This window comes from Pristis pectinata, chromosome 1 (genome assembly GCF_009764475.1).
Source record: "Pristis pectinata isolate sPriPec2 chromosome 1, sPriPec2.1.pri, whole genome shotgun sequence".
NCBI lineage: Eukaryota > Metazoa > Chordata > Chondrichthyes > Rhinopristiformes > Pristidae > Pristis > Pristis pectinata.
The window spans coordinates 134,952,408-134,976,250 of NC_067405.1; the positions used below are offsets into that span (position 1 = coordinate 134,952,408).

A 23,843-nucleotide genomic window follows, 5' to 3' on the forward strand; every position below is an offset into this window, starting at 1 on the left:
CACTCTTCTGGAGAGTGAACGCGAGGAAAGCACCTGGCCCAGATGCTGTCCCTGGCTGTGTGCTCAGATCTTGTGCTGATCAGCTGGCAGAAGTATTTGCGGACATATACTCTGACATCCACCATCATGAAGTGCTTTGAGAGGTAGGTCATGGCACGCATCAACTCCAGCCTACCAGACAACCTGGACCCATTGCAATTCGCCTATCACCAAAACAGGTCTATAGCGGATGCCATCTCCCTGGCCCTACACTCAGCTCTGGAGCATCTGGACAGTAAAGACACCTACGTTAGACTACTGTTTGTTGACTACAGCTCTGCCTTCAATACAATAAAACCAAACAAGCTTGTCACCAGACTCTGAGACCTAGGACTCAACACCTCCCTCTGTAACTGGATCCTTGACTTCCTAACAAACAAACCGCAATCAGTGAGGATAGGCAGCAACACCTCCTGCACGATTATTCTCAACATTGGTGCCCCACAAGGCTGTGTCCTCAGCCCTATACACTCATGACTGTGTGGCCAGATTCTGCTTTTACTCCATCTACAAGTTTGCAAACGAAACCTCCGTTGTAGGCTGTATCTCAAACAGCGATGAGTCAGAGTACAGGAAGGAGATAGAGAGCTTAGTGGAATGGTGTCATGACAACAACCTTTCCCTCAATGTCAAAAAAAGAGCTGGTCATTGACTTCAGGAAAGGGGGCGGTGTACATGCACCTGTCTACATCAAATGGTGCTGAGGTCGCGAGGGTTGAGAACTTCGAGTTCCTGGGAGTGAACATCACCAACAGCCTGTCCTGGTCAAGTCACGTAGATGCCACGGCCGAGAAAGCTCACCAGCGCCTCTACTTCCTCAGGAGGCTAAAGAAATTTGGTTTGTCCCCTTTGACTCTCACCAACTTCTACCGATGCACCATAGAAAGCATCCTATCTGGATGCATCAAGGCTTGGTACGACAACTGCTCTGCCCAGGACCGCAAGAAACGGCAGAGAGTTGTGGACACAACCCAGCGCATCACGGACACCAGCCTCCCCTCCTTGGACTCTTGTCTATACCTCTTGTCTTGATGAAGCAGTCAGCATAATCAAAGACGCAACCCACCTGGGACATTCTCTCTTCTCTTCCATCAGGTAGAAGATACAGGAGCCTGAGGGCACGTACCACCAGACTTACGGACAGCTTCTGCCCCACTGTGATAAGACTATTGAACAGTTCCCTTATACAATGAGATGGACTATGACCTCACGATCTATCTTGTTGTGACCTTGCACTTTATTGAACTGCACTTTCTCTGTAGCTGTGACACTTTACTCTGTACTGTTATTGTTTTTACCTGTACTACCTCAATGCACTCTGTACTAACTCAATGTAACTGCACTGTGTAATGAATTGACCTGTATGATCGGTTTGCAAGACAAGTTTTTCACTGTACCTCAGTCATGTGATAATAATAAACCTACACCAAGAATCTAAGTACCAACTAAAAACTATTTTTCTGAAATAAAGACAGGAATATAGGTAAGATTATGGCAGAACCTCAAAGATCAGAGCTAAATGTTACAAAAAGATGAATTGTAAACCCCTGATGCTACAGCTTACCTGAGGAATTAAAACTCACATCTGTTGTTTTAGGGCGAGAGTTTACCATGCAGTAATTATTGAATAGTATACAATCAAGACCCACTTAATATTTTCAGGATATTTAGAGGGGACTGTTTGCAAATACTTCTAGTTGTTATCAATTCACTGGAGCAGAATTTTGCCCCTAAAAAATATCAAGCTGCCTCCTCCTGTAGTATGCTGCTTATTGCAACAGGTGCAGTCTTCCCCTTGGAGCAAGAAATCACGGCAACAATTTTTAGACAATTCTTTATTAGACAACCTGTGCAGAAACCTAATTATTTACATGGTATAATACCAGTGAAAGCTGACAATTTCTTCATCATTAAACTGCAAAGATCAGGTCCTGAAGAATGGACAATTCTATTGATTTCTTCCTCTCTCTCATTTACCATTAAAAAAAACACAGCAAAGTGGTAGTATGTACCAATTAATACAAAACATTGTGCGAAATGGGCAATACAGTTTATTATTGCATTGGTACACCGAGAATTTGGGTTTCTGAAAGGGAAAAGGTTCACCTCCTGATTGCTGTAAAAATTCAGTGCAAGTTTGCGGAATGTGAATTGCACAGAACAATTCCATTACATGAGCACCCAAAAATGACTCAAGTGTAGGTAATGGTAAAATTAAATTTTAAAGTATGTTTGCTTTTGGAGGCTGGAGTGAAACAACAGTACAACAACAGAGATCTGGAGTCCCCTATTTTAGATCGGTGATCAGGATTGGCTGCTATGGTAATCCCATAAAGATAAATGAATAAAGCTGGAAAACCATAATAATCCTCTGTCATTTCCCACCTTATGTGTGTCCAGTTGCAAAACTCTAGAACAAAGGTTGAGAATAAGCCACACAAAAGACTGCAGATGCTGGAATCTGGAGCGATACAAGAGGCGCTGAAGGAATTCAATGGGTCAGCCTGCATCTATGAAGGAAAATGGACAGTTGACGTTTAGGGTCAAGACCCTCGAGGTCCAGATGAAGGATCTCAACCTGAAACATTGACTGTCCATTTCCCTCCTCAGATGCTACCTGACCTGCTGAGTTCCTCAGGTTCTTCTGTGTTGCTCAAGAATAGGCCATTGCCCAACTTATTAAATCAGGATGCAGTTCAGGATGACTCATACTTCCTAAAATAAATTATAATGAAAGTGGTACAAGTAATATATAGCTTTTAAAGAGAATCTTAATGCATTGCTCATAATACGATAGAATATTTTGTATATTCTAAAGCACACAGTATCATCTTCTTAGGCAGTCTCTAGGGGTTGAGAATGACTTGCATCCACTTCAGTTGTATGGATTCCGAAATGGCTGAAGGGGTCCACAGTCTGCCTTAGATGTGGCAGGTGATTAACATGGCTGGTGATGGGTTGCATGGGAAGTTCTACTCTCCTTCCATCATTTTGGTTTAGCCTCCACGTGCTTCTGAAGAGACAAACTTCTCAGGGTCTTCAGAGAGGCTCGTTCTCCATTTTGAGCCCAAGAATCCCGAGAGTCAAGGAGGACATTACTTTTTCGCCGAGGATGCTTTGAAGTATTTCTTTGCCCTGCTGGAAGTCTGCCAGGATGGAGCTTGGAGTAGAGTGCCCATTTTGGAGGTCTGGTGTTGGGTGAGTGAATGACATCACACCCTTCTTCCCCTGCCTATTCAAAATGGAGCTAGTCGAGTGTAACTGGAGCCTTGATGCTAGGAATGTTGGGTATGGAAGCCAATGTTGGTTTGCTTATCATGGCAATAGATTTGTATGGTTTTGCAGAGATGGCACAGATGATACCTCTCCAGTGCTTTGAGATGCCCACTATAGGTAGTCCACATCACAGAAGCATTCAGGAGAGGGATTACTGCTTCTTAGCAGTCTTTGAACTTTAGCCAAGATTGAGGTCTTGATCTTCAAATATTCTTTTCGTTGAATGATCAGATTCTACGTTATCGCACAGGAGGTCTCAATTGCTACCTTTGCTGAATATGTGAAGTGATCCAGGTTTTGCAGGTTCTCATCATGGGCCTTTATTGTCAGAAGGGGCTGGGTGTGTGTTCCAAGTTGTACAGTCTGGACAGGCTGGTAGAGAGCTTGTATTATATGGATGTTTAGTGTAAGGCCCATTCTCTAGTATGGCTTCATTGTGGTCTCGATAACAGAGGCTGCAGAGACATTGGTTCTGGAGTGGATGCAACTGAAGATTGAGTAGTTCCTTGCATGTTCTGCAGATGAGTCTCACTTGAGTGGGGTACGTGTTGCAGGGTAGTTCAACACTGTAGTAAGGAAGACAGCACAGGATAGAATGACCACACAGCTGGGATTTGGTCTCCAGTGGATTGCTGCTTGGAATAACACAAAGTGCAGGAGGAACTCAGCAGGTCAGGCAGCACCAATGGAGGCAAACTGACATTTGACGGTTTGGGTCAAGACCCTTCATCCGGACTCCTGGCTTGGAATCATGGCCTGCACAAGATTTAGTAGAAGTAAAATGAGGACGATCTTCTGAAAGCAGCCAAAAATGAGAAGGATTCTCGACAATCGCTCTTGGTTGACAGAGCTGAGACCTTCTGAGAGGTTGAAAAAGGCCACGTATGACAGTTATTATACCCTGTATTATTTTTGGAATGGTTATGCAGTGAAGTTCATATCTTGATGGGAGAAATCCACACAGTGAATCTGGAGAGGCTCTTCAACTAGGAGGAAGATGTTTGTGATGACTCTCTCTGTGGCAGACACCATGGAGACTGAAAATTACAGTGTAGTGACCATTGTACAGATGCAACCTACAAGACGTGTCACTGCTTTGGCCAGGTCACCTAATCTTTTTTTTAAAAAAGTGTTACTCCTTAGAATTAGAATTTCTCTGCTTCTGTCTGCTAATTGGTTTAAGCTGACACATTTAGAGATCATACAGGTTTCTCTCTTCAGGAAGAGTAAATATGTTTGCAAAACAAATTCACTGGAGGCTGCGTTTTTATATATTTTAGTTAATTCTGGTACGTTCCTCATCGCAGATGAGATGATACGCTGTTTTGAGTATATGTAGTTTTAAATGATGGGGTTTAAACATTAGATAAATTTGTACAGGTTTTGAAAAAAAATTAGAACTTATTTATTAAGAGTTAGAATAGTACTCAATGTTTTTACAAATAAAATGCAAGCTGTATTTCATCTCACATGCTTCCAATAATGAGATGGTTTAACATATTGAGCTTCACATACAGATAAATTTCGATAAGGATGGAGGGTAAGGGAGCAAGAAGTTGTTTCTCCTCAGGATTGAGGACAAGTTGCTTCCATTCCTGTTTTGCAAGTTCTGGGTGGGTGATGAGGACGATGTGGAACCACAGACAGTTCCACTGATGTGGCAGCTGGTGCCTGATAGAACAGGTTTCTGATGTGGTACATTCCTTCTGTCAAGCACGCAGGGCTTGTGTGTGCTCCTCCTGCACAAACCAGGAGGTTCTCAACACCACCCTGAATGCTCCACTAGAAAAATACCAACACAGTCCCTGCAAAATCCTCCAAATTCACTGGACGGTGATGTCCACCAATGACAGTCAAAGTCAAGTTTATTGTCACATGCACAAGTACCTGTATACACAGGTGCAATGAAAAACTTACTGACAGCACAAGGTCAAAGTGACACTCAACACTGGCAGCTCCACATGCAAGTGCCCGACCACACTTTCCTACAACAGTGTTCTGTCACAGGAAGAGATAACCAGGCAGACAGAGGAAAAGATTCAAGGACGTGCTCAAAGACACCTTGAAGAAATACAGCAGAGGGAAGCAGTGCAGCAGTCATTAGCAGCCCATCTTCATGACAAGCAAAGGAATGACACAAATGAAATGGTTTTCATTCTGAACAGGAAAGATTTCAGCAGAAGCCAAAATCAGAGAAGGCCGTGAAAGCTGGAGCCTGGCTGGGATTAGAAATACTGGAAAGGAATTTACAGGTGAAGATGAACTACCCTTGCAGGAAAACACAGCATGTTATTTATCTGTTTATTATGTGGAAACAGGTTCTATTTAGGGCTGTCAATTAATCTGCATTAGTGTGCACCACTGACAGCAATGCAAATTAATGATTCTTTTAAAACAATACAGGTTATTTGTGCATTTTAGGAGGTAAATTTTTTCTTTAAAAAATGAATGCTCTAAAACTTGCCTCCTTGTTGGATAGAACAAACTGCCCACGTAATGAACATTGACCAGCTGTGTGGTTGTGAATACCTCCTGAAATACATCGGGGCAGCGGCCTCTCTTCTGTGGTTCATGCAGAGCTCAAGCTGTGGTTCTCGACAGCCAGGGAAAAGCAGACAGCTGTGCTGCATCTTTCCTACTCTTCTTCTTGGTTAAGAGGGTGAAGAAGAGCTGGCCATAGAGCTATGGAACACGGCAGTAGCAAGGAAACTTGGCCAGTGCATCCTATCACATCACCAACCTGCTGGATGTCAGATAGTGGCAGCTGCTCAGGTGTTGGAAAACCCTGTGTCTTGCTTCTTTTTCCATTCCTAATGTTTAAACTGTACCCAAAACACTTCAACCCTTTGCTAGACTGAACAATTTCCTTGCATCAGTCCAATCCAACCGTTCACCATCTTGAAAGCTTCACTTTCACTGCCATGAAATGTACTCTTTTGTTAAAAAAAACATACTATTAAGCTTCTGCTCCCAAGAACAAATACACGATTTACATAGATAATTTTCCTCCTGTGATTGTGGGAGAAGAATTATAGGTTATTTAAAGTATATAATAATTAGAGCTATCCAACAACTGAATTACACAGAGGTTATAACGGCAAAGCATTTTTCATTCGGCCATTCAAAAATGTTGGCATTCTACTGTTGTCTAGAACTGCGATTAACTCACAATTAATCATTTCAATCACTTGACAGATCTAATTGTATTGATGGAATTAATTAATTAGTTTAGTTCCCTTGACCCATGGATTAAACATTTCTGTTCTTGACTAAAATGTATTCACATGGGTGTCAACTAGTAAATGACTACAAAAGAAAGAATCTGTTTTACATCTGTAGGGATATAAATTCACCTTGAGTGGCTTAAAAAGAGCAACAGTAAATCAAGCTGTAACACACCCTGCCTGCATGATTTACTTACCCTTATAACAAAGGAAAATGGCTTTACATTTCATTATCAAGTGAATTTATACGTATGATACTTAATGTCTCAGCATATACACAGAGAAAAAGGTAAACTCATCAAACAATAATAATTAGCATTCTCTCTCCAACATTTTAAAATGTAAACACCGATACAACTTTAAGCTTCTTCATACAGAAATAGCATTTTGATTACACTTCCCAAAGTCTGGGCAAAAACATAGCAAATCCTTTGAGAAAAACATTTTATGCTGCCTCCCCTTACAGTAGCTCCTTATGCCTTGTGATCAGCAAATACATTTTTACTGTCTACATCAATAATTTATTGTGAAGGTATCATCCTTAATTGGCACATTTATGCACAAGTTTTATTACAACAATTTGGTTGAACAAAGTGATTTAGTATCAGCTCTAATACTACACATCATTACTCACAAGTTCAACTCCAGCTCTAACAGAGCCAATGTTGTCATCACTGTAATGAACAGACACACAAGGTGTTCCTCAGTACAGGTCCTCCCCAGGTTACAGCAGGGTTCCACTCCTGTTAACTGCTCATAACCCAAACAGTCTGCAAATCGAAAATGCCATAAGGCAGAAGATGCCTGCAGCCCCGCAGCAGCTGGCAAATTCATACAGCCGGTCTCCCAAATGTTTGTCTGTGTGTACAGGCTGTACACAAATCAGGCATTTGTAAGTTGGGGAGGACCTGGAATACCAATGGAATCCAATTGACCTTCCCTAACATGGGGAAAAGAATTCAAATATAGTTCCGTACTTCGACTCTGACCTTAAGAATGCAAGAACTTCCATTTATCCTTACTGTTCCCCTAAGCAGCCAAGGGATGACTTCTTGTTTCGAGCAATCACAATTATGGAGGCAAAGAATAAACAGGAGTAAAAATTCTCATGCACGTTCCAGCAGGAGTCAGCTCCAAAACTTTGAATCAGGATCCAGCTTTGCAAGTACTAGAGACCAGAATGCAGCTTCATTTAGATCTGGAGGATCCAGATAATGAGTCAAGTGTTAAACTTTTAGCTGCTAATAATTCTATAGTTAATCAAGTCTTAACCATTTAACAGAACTGGAATTCTGATAAAAGGTTACTGACCTGAAACATTAACTCCACTGCTCTCTCCACATGTTGCCTGACCTGCTGAGTATCTCCAGCATTTTCTGTTTTTAAGCTTCAAATTTCCAGTATCAGAGTTTCTTTCACTTTTCATTCAACCATTGAAATTCCTGTGTCAAATTTCAGATATTTACTAATATACAGGTTGTGCATGGTAATAACAAAAACTATCTTGAACTCTAATAGTTGAGATACCAACTTGTGGTTCTATTAGAGATATGGGTAGTTACAAAATGCAAGTCAACTCAAGTTATAAAAAGGATACAAAATACATGATAATTTTATCAGGTGTAGCTACACAACAACCTCTCTTATATCTCAGAAATCCTAATAAACACTCCAAATGAACATGAGCATAGCTAGTGCATGGCTTGTTATCTACCACAAATGACAGGATATTATTAGACAACCTCAGTTACTTATTTCCAGCAAGTAAGTGGGTGGTATTGTGATGAGGTGATATCACTGCTCAAATACATAGTGCTGGAAACACTCAGCAGGTCAGGCAGTATCTATCAAAAGAGAAACAGAGTTAATGTTTCAGGCCTAAGGACCTTCTTCAGTGCTTCATTATTCTCTCTCCACAGATGTTGCTTGATCTGCTGAGTGGTTCCAGCATTTTCTGATTTTACTTTTGATTTCCAGCATCTGCATTTTATTGAAGTTAGATATCACTGCTTGGAGGCAGGTACATTGGTCAAATTCAAGAGATTGCTGGATAAGCATATGGAGGAATTTAAAATAGAGGGATGTGTGGGAGGAAGGGGTTAGATAGTCTTAGGTGAGGTTTAAAGGTTGGCACAACATTGTGGGCTGAAGGGCTTGTGTTGTGCTGTACTGTTCTATGACTATGAATTATTTCGGTGCTACGCGAAGTGGACTTCACCACTGCACTGAGCTCACTTAAGAATATGAATGTGGCACTTACTTACAACTGTTTTTAAGAGGATTCCCAAAGAACTTATTTATCTAGTCGCTCAGTGCATTCCCAGCATGCCTTACAACCAATGGAGTCCTTTTAAACTGTAGTCACTGTTAGAGGATATTTGGTAGTCAACTTGCATTTAAAAGTCCCACAGACATCAAAATGAGATGACTGGCCAGTTAAGCAGGTTTATTCAGTGACTGTTGAGGGAGGAACTATGGCTAAGCCACAAGGTACTTTTGAGAAATCATGTTCTACCTTTCACAGTTCCAGCATAAAAACAGAAAATGCTAGAAAAATTCAGTAGTTTAGGCACCATCTGTGGGAAGAAAAAGTCACAGACCTGAAACATTGACAGCTTCTTCCTACAGATGCTCCTTGACCTGCTGAGCTTTTCCAGCATTTTCTACTTTTATTTCAGATTTCCAGCATCTGCAGTTTTTCTTCTGATTTTCAGTTTCAACATATTCTTTTGTTTTTTTTATTTTCTAACTACCCTCATTCACCTACTAATTACATAGTGCCAAAAGCATCTTGTCACCTTGACAACCTTGGGGTCCACCCTGTCACACACACACACACACCCCTTATTCTTTCCAAATCATCCCCTTCAACTTAAAACACGCTCATTTTCATTTCTCCGGTTCTAATGAAGGGTCATTGACTTGAAGCATTAACTCCATTTCCCTCTCCACAGATGCTGTCTGACCTGCTAAATATTTCCGGCACCTGCTGTCTTCATTTCACAACATATACTCCTAACTTTTCTCTAGGAATTCCCCCCTGACCATGTAGGTAAGCATCCAAAACAGTGTACCAATCTATCAATCCAGCCCAGTAATCTTAACCCTAACCTTAATGCACTATTATCGAATCATAGAAGTTTGCAGCATTGAAAAGATGCCTCAAGGATCATGTCCACGTCAGTTAAAAGTAAAAGGAGCCATCAAGTCCTGGAACTTAACCTAGACAAGATGACATTTTATATCAGTTGATCTCCAAACTAGAATCATCCCTTTTGACCTTTATCTTGTTCTTCTCAATCCTGTTGTAGGGGCCAACAGCAAAGAAGCAAGTCTGTGTTCTTTGCCGAATGTGGACAGCATTCTCAAGATCTACAAGACATTGAGTGCTAGGCACTGCTGAAGTGTGGAATTCACTCCTTTATACTAATAAATTGGCAGTGGTGGCAAGAGAGCTACACTTGAATATGAACAGCACTTTATCAATGTAAAAACACCTTGAGGCTTCTTGCAGCTTTAATATGATTCCCTCTGTTCCGGCCTTCAGCATTACTATGCAGAACACCTATAGCACTTGACTTCATTATTACTTCATTAATTGGTCTTGCAAAGTCCATAATAGTATACAAACTGGTTAATTAAATTAGATAATACAGAATTCAGGTGATTTCACTGTTGGCTTGCTGGAAATTACAACTCTAATTGTGTTATATACTGAAATACGTGCAAGCACTGAAGGCAGAAATGGAAACAGGCCAATGAATCCCTTGAGCCTTGAAACACAAAATGTGAAAATATAGATGTGTGTCATTTGACCTCAACTGTTTTATGTGCTTATGATTTCCCCATGCAATCCTATCTAAAAATGGTCAAAGTAGAACAAAATCCAGTATGGCAAAATACTGATTAAGCAATCAAATTCTAGGTATTATGGGGAGAAACCAACTACTTTCATCTGCAGTAATTACCCATATCACAAAACTAAACAGAACATATTGCATCAATTATATATGAATTCTTTCTAATTTTCCCACTATCATTCTGTTAATTATACAATCTTTCTAAATTTAGGTCTGTTGTAGATGCTTCCACATTTTTAAATGGCTTCAGTTGCTCCTGCAGCAGTGTGTGCATTTTAATTGCAAGACAATAGTATCCCTGTGTGACCTGAACCAGATATTGATGTCTTTTGAGTGTGCATTTTAATTTCTCAAAAGACAGACTGAGCAAGCATTAGTGAGAAAGGGTTGCCACAAATGAGTGAATTGTTGTATTTCACCACAAAATGATCTCAAGTGCAGCAGTTGTGATCAGATTCCCTTAATTCAATCAATCAGCACAATTTAACCTTGCAAAATAATAAAAAAAGTCACTCTTCCTGCAGCAATGGATCATCTTAATTGACCTAGACATCACGACTTCCGACTGTCCTCCAGAAGTGCTACTTCTTCGTCTTTTAAAGCATAGTGCTTCCTCGTTTACAAACCTGCCTGCATCCTACTCTGTGTCTTTAAACAGCAGGAGATAAAACACCAGTGTTGATCAACACAATACAACAGGCAGAAGCTGTTTACCAGTTCTTGAAGCAGAGGAGGAGATCATTTAGTTAGAGGTCATCATTAATCTCTAAAATATCTGCCTAATCCCTCAACATCCTCATCCATCAACTAACTGTGAGGAAAAGAAACTTGTCGCAGCCTTTTTTTTTATTGGGGTGGGGTGGGATGTGTGGGGAAGGTGATGGTGGTAAGGAAGATTCCAAGATCTTTTGCATGAGAGAAAAATGCTTCTTTCACACGTTGCCAGAAAAATGTAGTAATAATTTTATTTTTTATTATTATTTCATTACCATGATCTTATTACTACAATTACTATCCAGGTCTAATGAAGGGTCACAGATTTCCACAGATGCTGCCTGACTTGAGTTTTCCAGCATTTTCTGTTTTTATTTCAGATTTCCAGCATCTGCAGTTCTTTATTTTTATAATCCTTATTAACCCTCTTCCTTAGGATTAACCCACTGAGCATAATAGCTTCTTTATATTGATCAATCCTTTCATGGATCACCCACAGCTCATGCTAAACTCAAAAAGGTATACTACACTGCTTTTCATAATTTGACATTTGTGAAAATAACAAAACAGGAGCAGTAGGAGGCTTCTCTTTTCTGAATCAATGTTCCCTTGTTCTGGATTTCCCCAAGAGTTTCTCCCCATCATTTCAACATTTCACCTTTCAAGTCCTGTCAGAGTTGAATATATTTTGAGAACAACACCCCTCATCTTCCAAACTTCAATAAGTCAAACCTGCTCAGAGGTAAAGTATCAATTTGATATTAATCTGCATTTGTGCTTCTTGCAAGACCTATTCCCAAAACCAGATGCAATAAGGTCAGCGAAGACTCTGTTCAAATTAAACATTAGTTTTGTATTCATACCCTTGGGATACAAAGATTAGCATTTCAGTAGCCTTTTCAATTACTTTTTACATTTGCTTCTGCTCAATTTTTTGCTAATCTTTTATGGGACGTGAACATTGCTAGCAAGACCAGCATTTATTACAGATCCTCAATTGCCTCAGAGAATCCATGGGATGCTGAGCCACTGCACAGGTCAGTTAATATTCAACCACATTGCTGTGGCTCTGAAGTCATTTAAGCCAAACTGAATACAGGCCACAGATTTGGACCTTCACTGTTTCTAGTTCTTCACCATTTAGAAAGTACTCTCATCTGTTTGCTTTAAGTTCAGTGGGTGACCACAATCTTGCCCACGATAAACATAATCTCTTAATATTTCTTTGCAATTTTATGCTTCCATGTACAGTGTTTATATTACCAACACTATGCCATTGCCAAACTTGAATACAACGCTCCCTGCTCTAGCCACTAATGTAAATTGTGAATAGCTGAAGTCCCAGCACAGATCCCTGTAGGGCCACACTACTATCTGCTCATCATCCCTATTCTCTGCTTCACAGTAAACAGGGATAGTCTACCAAGCAAAGCGACACATTCGGAATTCTGCAAAGGCACAACCATGAAACATGACTGAAGTAAAATTCAGGAACATTACCAAAAATTATACAGGTCAGATGACCGTTATCTTCTCTGAACCACACTCATGTTTTACCAATGTTCCTCAGTAATCAATGAGCCAGGTTTGGAAAGGACATAAATGCAATGAGAAGGGACACAGGAACATATGTGGGCAGTGGTTCCCAGCATGGGTGGGGGGGTGGGGGCAAAGACTGCAGGGGTCCATGAAGCTTTAATAATGGGAGATAATTTAGTTGGTTCACAAAATGTAAAAATAGACTCAACAATCTGGCTACTCCACTTGGGCATCCCCAACTTCCTGGAAGGTAGAGTCCTTAACATCAGTTTCCCAGTTCAAATGAAAGGTCTTCCACCTGAAACAATAACTCCGGGATCTGTGCTGGGGCTTCAGCTATTCACAGTATATATTAATGACTTGAACAGTGAGCAGAGAGCCTTGTATTCAAGTTTCTCTTTCCACTGTTGTTTTGTTTATTTCAGATTTCCAGCATCTAGAGTTTTTGATTTTCAACCACTGTCATCATCATAATAGGTGGGAAGTCACACACTTTACTGACTATGAAGTGTTACTTTCATTGATAAAAATACAATAAACTTGGTATAGAATGGAAAGTATTCCATGCAAAGGGTTTATTCTTCAAAAGCTTGGAACTAATTACTTCAATAACTGATGCTAATACCGAGATAGTTCACTACTTCCATAACCAAAATATATTAACAGCTAACTAACCTCAGGTTGGGCTATATTTTGCCATATGCAAATATTGACACTTTAAAAGGACCTCAGTCAGTTTAGCAGCAGAGCAACACACTTTGCAATGCATAAGGTATATGATGTACCTGTCATTTACCACATATCAGAATTAGCGAGTAATGGCATAGTAGATCCATCATCAGTTAGTTAATATTAAAAGTGCCTCTAAATCCAGACTGCATTTGAAAAATGGCTTTTGAAGTGGTCTCCAGCCAATTGTTAAAACAGAGATCTTCAGAAGAACATTTAAAAATTGCTACATTGGGTAAACTTACCTGGATGAGTTTATAGAAGTACGCATATTGTCGAGCTGTGTTTTTATACTGACTAAAGACGTCATGGATGGCTTGTGTTGACTGCAGGTAACGTACTTCTTCCTCTTCAAAATATAAAGGGGTATGGTACTCCAGAGGCAAAGTCTTAATGTACGGCAACCAGAAGGAATCGGGATTCAATCGTTCACAAAGCAGGTGAAATGCTAAGGTGATATTTCCCATGGCTTGCAGAATTCGGTCCTGGGAATACACGGGACCTGGACATCAAGTAAGGTACACATTTTAGGCTGGTTTTAATGCTCGAGTAAGAAAGCAATTAATTAACCTTTATGAATACCAACAAATCTAGGAAGCTAGTGATTTTAGTTCAGGTGCTGCAGAGCTGAGGATAACACGAATGTTGGAAACCATCAAGGGTCTGAAAGTTTAGAGGAATGTTTTATTTCCATTTTACCCACAATATATACCCATGTCTCACTTTAAGAAAACAATTCTTGGAAGAGAAACAAAATTGGTTTCAGAATCCCAAAAAGCATTAGATGGGTCCATTCCTCCATCCAATCAGAAAGACTGTCCTATTACCAACACAGGCAACTCCAAGCTAGCCAAAGTTAAAGTCAGCCTTATTTGTTTGTGGTTCTTCTCCTCTAGCTGAGAGTATGCAAGCATTTCATGTAATTTAATCAATGTGAAATAATAATTACAGAGCAACCCACTTCAAAAACAGGTCTGAGAAGCACCAGCTTATTGAAGGAGGTGGCACAATTGTTTTGTTGCAATCCAAACACTAAAGTTCAAAGACTATGAAATGTATTTGATAAAAAAAATGTACATTGACTATTAACAGAACTAAACATAAGCAGCAATTACATAAACATGCTTTTCTTTTAAAAAAACAATTTTAGAACAAGAGTGGATTTTGAATTTAATCCAGGTTTAGAGGAGGTTTGAATTTCTTTTCAGTGACCAGAGCTGGATTCTCACAATTCTAAACACCCCAGCTAATTGACTATATAGTCATCTGGAACAATTCATCAGTTTTTGGAGTTGTTATTAGACAGACAGCTTGTCAGGCAATTAGGGGCAGGGTGGGAATGAGGGGTGGAATTCAAGGACACTGAATGAAATGAAGATGACTTAGCCATTTAAATACAGGGTTCTAATATACAAGTCCAAAGGGCCTGCTTCACATTTCATCAAATGGGTCTGCACACATTATCCTTTAAATATTGCATGTGTGACCTCCTCACGTTTTTGCTTCTGTATAGTTATCAATACTATAGTCTCTCAACAAGAGTTACAATTCTGAATGAAAGGATCAGTCTTTTCAATGTTTACTCCCATAGGGGAACTATTCTATTGACAATTGATAAAACGTGATCCATGCAGGACACTCAAATAACAAGGGAGCACTTACCTAACTAATTCAGCAAAACCAAAATGATTTGCCATTTTAAATCTCCAACTAAAGAAAAAGTAATTACTCATGGTCAATAAGTATTAATTCTATGGCACCCAAAAGTGAATTGAATTGAATTGAATTGAATAGGCACTGGAGGGAAAGTAATTCATAGGGCTCTGGGGAAAGAAGTGGAATGAGACTGATGGGATTCCTCTGTTTGAGCTGGCACAGACTTGATTCTATGCACAGTTCTAGAGCTGTGGAAAAAAAAATTCTGACACACGCAAGTTTCAATAGGGTTACAATAATAAAATACCAAAGCAAAGTTTTAGAGAATTACACACTTGTCAGTAGAGCTATGGAAATCTAGCTGATGCCGATATTTAAATTTTTTTAAAAATCGATAACATTAAATTTTATTTGCATGAGAGAAATTAACACTCTTCATCTTTATTTACACACAAATGCTACATAAGCCCCAGGTGAAAGCAGACTGGCATTTAAACTTGGAATTCCAAAAACTGCTGCAGGAACTGCTTTACCACTGGAACCAGGGACCAAGGTTTCAAAGTAGCCTTGAATGATTGATGCTTCAATGCTACCTGTTTTAAGAATCCTGCTACAAACAAATTTACAGGATAAACTTGTATTTAGATAACATCCAGTGTGCTTGGAACACCTTTGATTCTCACCTAACAGTGCAACCACTGTTGTGTAGGAAAATGTGGCCATCAATTTGGGTATAGAAAATTCTTGCAAACAACAAACGAATTAACACATCAACTGTCTTTAGTGAGAACAACATTGGCCAGGGCCATAAAACTCCCCATTCTTCTTTTAACAAGATCTTGCATTCTCCAAGGCTGACAGATCTATTGATTTAATGCTTACCATAATTCTATGTGCATCCCATTGCACAACTACAAAGCAATTTTGCAAATATTGGTATTCTCTCTTAGAACGGCTAAGAGAATTTATTAGCTTTAAGCATAGTAGGAGTGCATGGAACTTGAATGTAGGAGCCATCTTTCTCATAGCACATAAACAGTCTTTTTGACACACAGAGTGTAAGCGAACCATTAAGCATCTATATGCATTAATCAGATTCATTCTCCTGTATTCCCCAGATTCTACCACTCACCTACACACATGGAGCAATTTACAGCAGCCAGTTTCCCCCAGATGCTCTGGTTTCCTGCTGCATCCCAATCTGCATGTCCTTGGGATGTGGGAGGAAACCGGAGCACCCAGGGGAATGTGCAAACTCCAAATAGACAGCAAGATACAAAAGCCTGAAAGCATGTGCCACCAGGCTCAAGGACAGCTTCTATCCCGCTCTTAAGAATATTGAGCAGTCCCCTAGTACAATAAGATGGACTCTTGACCTCAATCTCCCTCCTTATGGCCTTGTACCTATTGTCTGCCTGCACTCTCTCTATAACTGTAACATTTTATTCTGCATTCTGTTGTTATTGCTTTCCCTTGTGCTACCTCAATGCTGTAATGAAATAATCTGCATGAATGGCATGCAAAACAGTTTTCACTGCACCTTTCTACACGTGACAATAATAAACCATTTACCAATTTTACCATAAGGCAAGATCGGATTACTGGTGCAGTGGAATGTTTATGGTGAAACAGGCCTGGAAAGATATTAGGCAACACCAAATGCAGCATTTTAACTTAATGAACACAAACTAATCTCTCACCCTACCAACCAAAATACAGGTTACAGGCAAATTCACTTGTACTAGCTCTCAACTGATATGCATTTCAAAAATGACTAAATATTTGAAAGGAGTGAAATACAGGCAATGACCTTAAGGAAATTTACGTACATTAGTAAATTATTACCTACCTAGTATAGAATTTTTAGCAGATTCAACAGTCATCAGCATTTTCCGAGGGATCCACAGAAAAAGTTCTTCTGCCTGAAAACAAAGAATCACATCACCATAGGCTGTTCTGATAAAGCCACAAGTAATTCCCTAATTATATTATTCTACTTGTGCAAGAATTCTAAGCAATCCAAAAGGCAGACAGACTCAAATTAGAAGCAAAACTCAAAGCATATTATAATAAGCATATGCAATTAATTCTTAACAAAAAAGTCAGCAACACAGTAGTTTTTGGCAAAAACTACACCCATGCCTTTGTATATTTTTGGAAAATAAGAAGTGTGGCACTAATCTCTGCTTTCATCAATTGTCATCTTCAATGTGCAACAGGAGTAAAGCCATACTAATTGCACTTAAAATCTGGCTGGAGTGGTAGAAGAAAGCAAATAAAATGTCGATGGCCCTACTTTTCGTATAACTGGTGGCTTATCATCATCTTCAGTGATACTGCTTTCTGTTAATACCAAGTAGGTGCTGTCTTACTCAGCATTTATGTAGTGCTGGTTTAGTTTCTAGTTTATTTGCACAATCTCGGCAGGGCTTTGATTCCACCAGGTAAGTTTACTAATCCGACATGTGTTGCAGGATAACCACTGAAACCTGCAGTGCTCCATCATGCCAAATTATCCAGTTTGTCATTTTTGTCAATGAGTTTCCCCCCCTCTCAGAAACAGTCTGCCATTCAAATAAAAGAAACTGATAAAATGTTGGCCCTTTAATGCTAACTTAGTAGCTGTGAGCCAAGGTTTCATCTGGCACTTTCCAAATACAAGAATTCACAAATTACTTTGTCTGAGCTCTGCACAATCAGATCCAAGCAGAAACACACTAGAAAGTTGGAATCAGTTCCAAATTCAACACTCCCGAAAAACAAATTGGAGAGCAGGGTGCAGAACAAAGAACAGTTGAGTCTTGAGCTTATAGAATCAAGTGTATTCACATGGAAAAAAAATTAGGGAACCTAAGGATCTTAGCTAATACTGTATTTGTCCTCTTCCCCTATCCCTATGCATACCTCCCCCTCCAAAGCAGTTTAAAACCAATACAATACTCAGGTCAATTATCATTTGAATTGTCAGAATGGGACAGGATGAGAAAAGGTCTGTCATTTACACTGCTTTTCTGCCTTGCCAGCAAATATCAAGTAAAATACGTTGTGACTGCAGGAGTCAACTTAATTTTACATTCTTGATCTGCCAATTCACTATACAACATGTTTAAGCATGTATTCATTCATACAAATAATGGTTTGCTTGACACTTGGTTCATGCGAAAATGTGTTACCAGATTTGTACAGTAGCCCAGTCAGTTGTCCGTTCTTTAGCTCAACTGACATAGGACAAACTTGCAGCAGAAAGTTACAGAATAAAATTTGAGCAGTCCAGTCAGAAACTTTCGATCAGTACATTTCATTTGAAATTTCCAGGACTTTAAATTTTTCCTGATACCCACATACCAAGATTTATTTAAAATCCTATTTCCACAAAGTTTAAGGATAAAAAGGAACTTTTATGATGAGAGAATGAAACAGAATTAACATTTCAGGTGACTGCCATTTCATCAGAGCCAAGTGTGACAAAGGCCACTGACCCGAAACATTAACTTTGTTTTTCTCTATTTTATCCTCAGTTGCTGCCCAACTGGAGTACAACTAATTGTCAATTTGTCAATTGTCAATTGGAGTACAACATTTTCTTCTTTAATTCTTAGACTTACAGCATTGGCAATAGATTACTTACCATCAGCATTTGTTATGAGAATTATAGTCCTGTTAAGTAATATCACTGTGATAAGTTATATTTCAAAGAACGAAAGGAAGTGTGTGGGGCAAGTTTTTGCTTTTACACAGCAAGTGGTAGGTGCCTGGAATGCACTGCCAGGGGTAGTAGAGGCAAATAGAGGCATTTAAGAGGCTCTTAGATAGGCACATGAACGTGCAGAGAATGGAGGGATATGGACATTGTATAGGCAGAAGGGCTTAGTTTAGTTAGGCATTTAATTAGTTCGGCACAATATCATGGGCTGAAGGGCCTGTTCCTGTGCCGTACTGTTCCACGTTCTATGGCACGTTTCCCCAAACAATCTTTTAGCATTGTGAGGCTTTTATAAAAAACAGAAAACACCCCTGTCCAAGATACCACAGGAAAATAGCTTTGCATAATGTATATTTAAAAAAAAGAGTGGTTGTGGGGTAAAGAAATTATAAATACAAAAATCAGAAAGATGAAAACCAAATTAACTTTGCTATAACACCCCAAGCTTAAGGAAATAATTCTTATATGGTTGAAATTGATTTAAGAAATATGAATTATAAATCGCAGCAAAATGTTTGCAGTAAATCGGGCAACGTTTTGTTTTGGAAGGACAGGAGTATTGTTGCATGTAAAACACAAGTGTTCCACTTTACTGCAAAGTGGATCTAACCTTTTAAGAGACCCAGATTTAATTGCTGCTAAATAAGGACTGGCGGCACCAATGTGCTCAGTGTCGGGTTGCAGCTCCGAAGTACCTACCATTTTAAGATAGTTGTGCATGTGTGAAATTAGCTGGAATGCAGGGTCTGTGGGTACTCAATATACAGATTAAACAAATATCTGTGCCTGTACAAGCTGCGTGCCATAAGATCAAGCACAAGACAAATGTAAACATTAGATATTGTTCATCTATTTTTAAAATGGTTACCCTACAAATAGGCATTTAATTCTAGGATAAAAAACAGCTGAAGGCAGATAAGCACAAGCACACTGCTGAGACCCTGTAATAACTTGCAAGGAAATGTTATGTGCACACTCAGTTCATAAAGCAGATGGAAGTGCTGAAATCAGATAAAAATACAGGAAGTGAGCTGTGAGGTTCACTGAAATCTTGCTGAAAATAGGTGCAAGTGGACAGAACAGATGAGATGGATGTGAAAGGATGGACACAAAACAAAGAATACATGACCAAGATTATGTGTCATAGTATTGCTTTGCTTTCAAATGTTCTTTCACCTCCATCTCATCCTTTTAGTGACAACATTTTATCTATTTTTCATATAGGTTTGGTTTGGCAGTTGCCTCTTTAGTTACAGCTGGAGTGAGCTAGTTTTTGCACCAGACACTATGTGGTAAACATTAATGCTGTGACTTCGCCGCTGTGGGGTTAATGCTGGATAACACTATTTTCACTTTAAAAGGATTTGAGATTAGGCACGCTTCTAAGAAATAAAATATCTGACCTTGTATTTTCAAAAGGGGACAAAGTTGTGGGCATTACATTAACTTTTCCAGGATATAATACATTTCAAATTGAATTGAATCCCAAGAAATAGATGGTGCTAGGAAACTCTGAAGCTGCAGCAGTCATCTGAAACAGATTCCTGCTTTGAAATCCTACTAAAATTGAAAGTTACTATTTTAAAATCATTTAAGAGATTATAATTGTTCCTACAGATAGAATATTTTAATTATATTGTTGGCTCAAAAAGCTTTAGACAGAAAAGGTTGAAGGGTCTTTGATCGGAAACATTCACAGCTTCTATTTCCATAGATGCTGTCTGACCAGCACTTACATTTTTCATTTCAGATTTAGACAGGAAACTTTAAGTACTTACTTGACTGTTCAATTATCTGTTTGTTTATTGCTCATTTTATAATTATATTTTGTTTTTGAAGAAATCTTGCATAATGTTATAGTTCACTACAGCACAGTACAGGCCCTTTGGCCCACAATGTTGTGCCGACATTTTATCCTGCTCTAAGATCTATCTAACCCTTCCATCCCACATAGCCCCCTATTTTTTCTATCATTCATGTGTTCTACTGCTTTCAAAGACTGGAGACAAACAATAATCTAGTACCCAAAAGCAAATGTTAAATAATATCTGCTGTTTATCCAGAGAAGTTAACCAGAAAAACAAAGAAAATATTCCTTTCTACAGCCAAGATGGAACTCACTCATGGGCAGGAGCAAAAATTACAAGAGCTAAAATACCTTAAGGCAAAAAGTCACAATTAAAGCAAGAGATAAAAATTGTGGGAAAATACTTATTCCTTCACATTCTGTTTTGACTGGGCAACAAAGGTTTGAGGCAGAAAAGAAAATAAAATGCACCAGTTTAAATTTGAGATTTTCAGGAAGAAAGTGCAATTTCACTTCATATCTATTTAAATCAAAAATTAACCCAAGGCAGCAATGACATTCTCCATATGAATATGAATGGAATTCTCCATATGATTGAGAATGGCAGCATGGAAAACTAGTCAATGTTAATGAAGTCATAATCTTTATTTGCAGTAGGAAAAGTGCAACAGTGGAAAAATGTTTACAATAAAGGAACTCATCTCTCTCACGCAACAGACTGATTCTTGATCTATTCAAGCAAATGACAGAGGGAGCAACACACAAGATCTTAAATAAACTGAGTTTGAAAAACATCATTAAATTATTTCCTTATTGAACAGATAGTTTCAATGTCTTGTCTTTCACCCATTTTTTTCTGGCACCTAAAAGACTTGCATCCCTCTCTTCAGATCATCTACAGAACTACAAACATTTCACCACTATGTATTATTTTCTCTCCTATAATCCATGAATGCCTTCCATATCCAGTCTTCTTATCCTTCATGGACAAATAGGTAATCACCTTTAACAAATTTTCTTAGTACAAGTAATCTCAATTTATCAGCAAACAACAATAAATAATAGTAAACATTTTACACCAGTGGAGATGGAGTGTGATGGGGTCCAATTTTCAACCTTCCTGCTTAGAAGCAAAGTTTTATAAACAGCTTTGGCGAGATGACTGGGTTAGGTGGACTAAACCCCAATACAGTATACTTAAATCTAACTGATAATTCAATAGCTTTCGAACATACAGCTTTATTAAATGACACACAATCTTGGGCATTTTATAAAATAAGGGAAGGAAAAAAAATTATGCAAGAAATTCATTCATTTCCAAATGTAACAATGTAATTGGAAGGTATGGAAATATGCAAGTTACAGCCATTCAGAAAGACCTTAGTACTCTTTCTTTACCAATCTTGCCTGTGCTTCTGCTGGGAGACAGCAAGAGTCCAACCAACAGTGAAATTAGACGCAGTGTTAATTTCCTGACAGCCAAACATGGGAAGAGTTAGGTTTGTCAGTTTCTTCATTCCTCTGATGCACCAGCAAAAGGTCTTCTCAGTTGGTCTCAGATGGCTTATTGGAGATTATTATTGTGACTGCAGCATAGATTCCATAACACTGTTGGGCAAGCTTTCCTTTACCTTCAAAGATCTATAGAATGCTTAAGTTTATAATTTAAGCAATGGTGGAACGGTTCAGTGTGTTTTTCTTCCCCATGTGGATTCCATACCAGCATGTGTACAGAATATTAATATAGCCCTTCCTATGTGGTTGTGTAATAGGAGTGCCAGCGGACACACAAAGAGCTCCATGCATATAGACAATGATGCTCTGTATCAGCAGATGAATCTTCTAGTTTAAAAAAAAGCCACTGTTCCAATATTCTTAAAGATTTTGTGACTTAGTTTTAAATAGGCACAGTTGCATCACATCAGAAGCCTCATTTACTATGGAGTACTGAAGCTGGAGTTCTCAATGAAAGCATGACAGATGTCATTACAGTCCAAAGTCAAGAGTTATGAGTAAGTGTGAAATAACGAGGGTCATTTCAAAACTAAAAGACAACATGTTAGTGGATGCACCAATGTCTGCAGGCCATACTACTGCATGGAAAGGAGAGCAGATGAAGGAGGTGAAAAAGAGGCAAACCTTAATGTCTTTAGTTGCCTTTAAACCATAACCCTCTTCTGGGAAATAAGAGATTTCAAAACCTTCAGTTGAGGCTCCACAGTCAGCTGCCCACTGCAGTAGTTCATCAAAGTGGTGTTCTCTGTTCCCATCAAAGATAACCGATAACCCTAAATGGTCACAAACCACATAGTAACTTAAAATCATAACAGTTAAGCAAATTGAAAAAAGTTATTAAATGAGAAAAGCAGCAAGGTAAAAACAAAACCAATTTGGTAATAGGCATTGAAAAATGCTATAAAGAAAAGGATCACATAGCTTTGGGTAGACTCAAAACTGCACAGCAACAACTTTGGCACAAGAATTACAATGTGCACCATCCATAATAACATTGTGCATCATATTCAATTAACTAAATGCTAGCACCAATTGGTCATGCTGCACAATTTGATAGGAGAAGCACACCACTTGTGTCCTGACTGGCCAACTCTTTACTTTGAGACTGTCATTCCCAATTCCAGATTGTTCAAGTCAGAGGAAACATACAAAATTCTTGCAGGGTGGTACAGGGATGTTTTAATGAGATCGCCTCTCATTCTTCAAATTTATGAGCATAGACCCAGTACATTACGCCCAATACTGTGCGCTCCAATTCTGTTTAAATCTCGTGTGGCACACTATCAAAGGCCTTCTGAAAATCCAAATACACCACATCAGCTGGTTCACCCCATTTAAGGTGCTAGTTACAACCTCAAAATCCAACAGATTTGCTAATCATAACTTCCTTTCATAAATCCATGCTGATTTGTCCTAATCCTATTATGATACATTCCAGCATGTTTCCTGCTACAGATGTCATGCTAAATATAAATGCACTCCCTCTCCATTTCCTTTCTTCCCATCCGAGGAAACTGTGCTGGAATCAATGAAATTTTGGAAGATGTCAACCGGTGCATCTACTGCCTCCACAGGCCTAGGATACACGTAATAAATCTCCAGGTCCTGATAACATTTCCATTAATTTCTTCAACAACTTTTTGCTGCGATGCTTTTTTGTTGAGCTCTTCATTCATTCCGCTACTGTAATTCTCCATTATTTGCAGGTGTGAAGACATTTACTTAATTTCTCCGCCATTTCCTTATTTTTACAATACAAACATCTCGTCTCAGGCTTCAGG

General features: G+C 39.0%; 1 protein-coding gene across 2 annotated transcripts in view; it reads right to left on the minus strand.

Moving 5' to 3' along the window:
• Positions 1-23,843, minus strand: part of setd3 (SET domain containing 3, actin histidine methyltransferase) — a 115,200-nt gene that overhangs the window by 67,468 nt on the left and 23,889 nt on the right. For both annotated transcript variants that reach the window (XM_052025433.1, XM_052025427.1), the window contains exons 4-6: positions 22,687-22,835; positions 16,887-16,959; positions 13,627-13,883 (exon numbers count right to left, since the gene is read on the minus strand). In XM_052025433.1, coding sequence (XP_051881393.1) covers positions 13,627-13,883; positions 16,887-16,959; positions 22,687-22,835 — 479 coding nt within the window. The remainder of the gene's footprint in view (positions 1-13,626; positions 13,884-16,886; positions 16,960-22,686; positions 22,836-23,843) is intronic.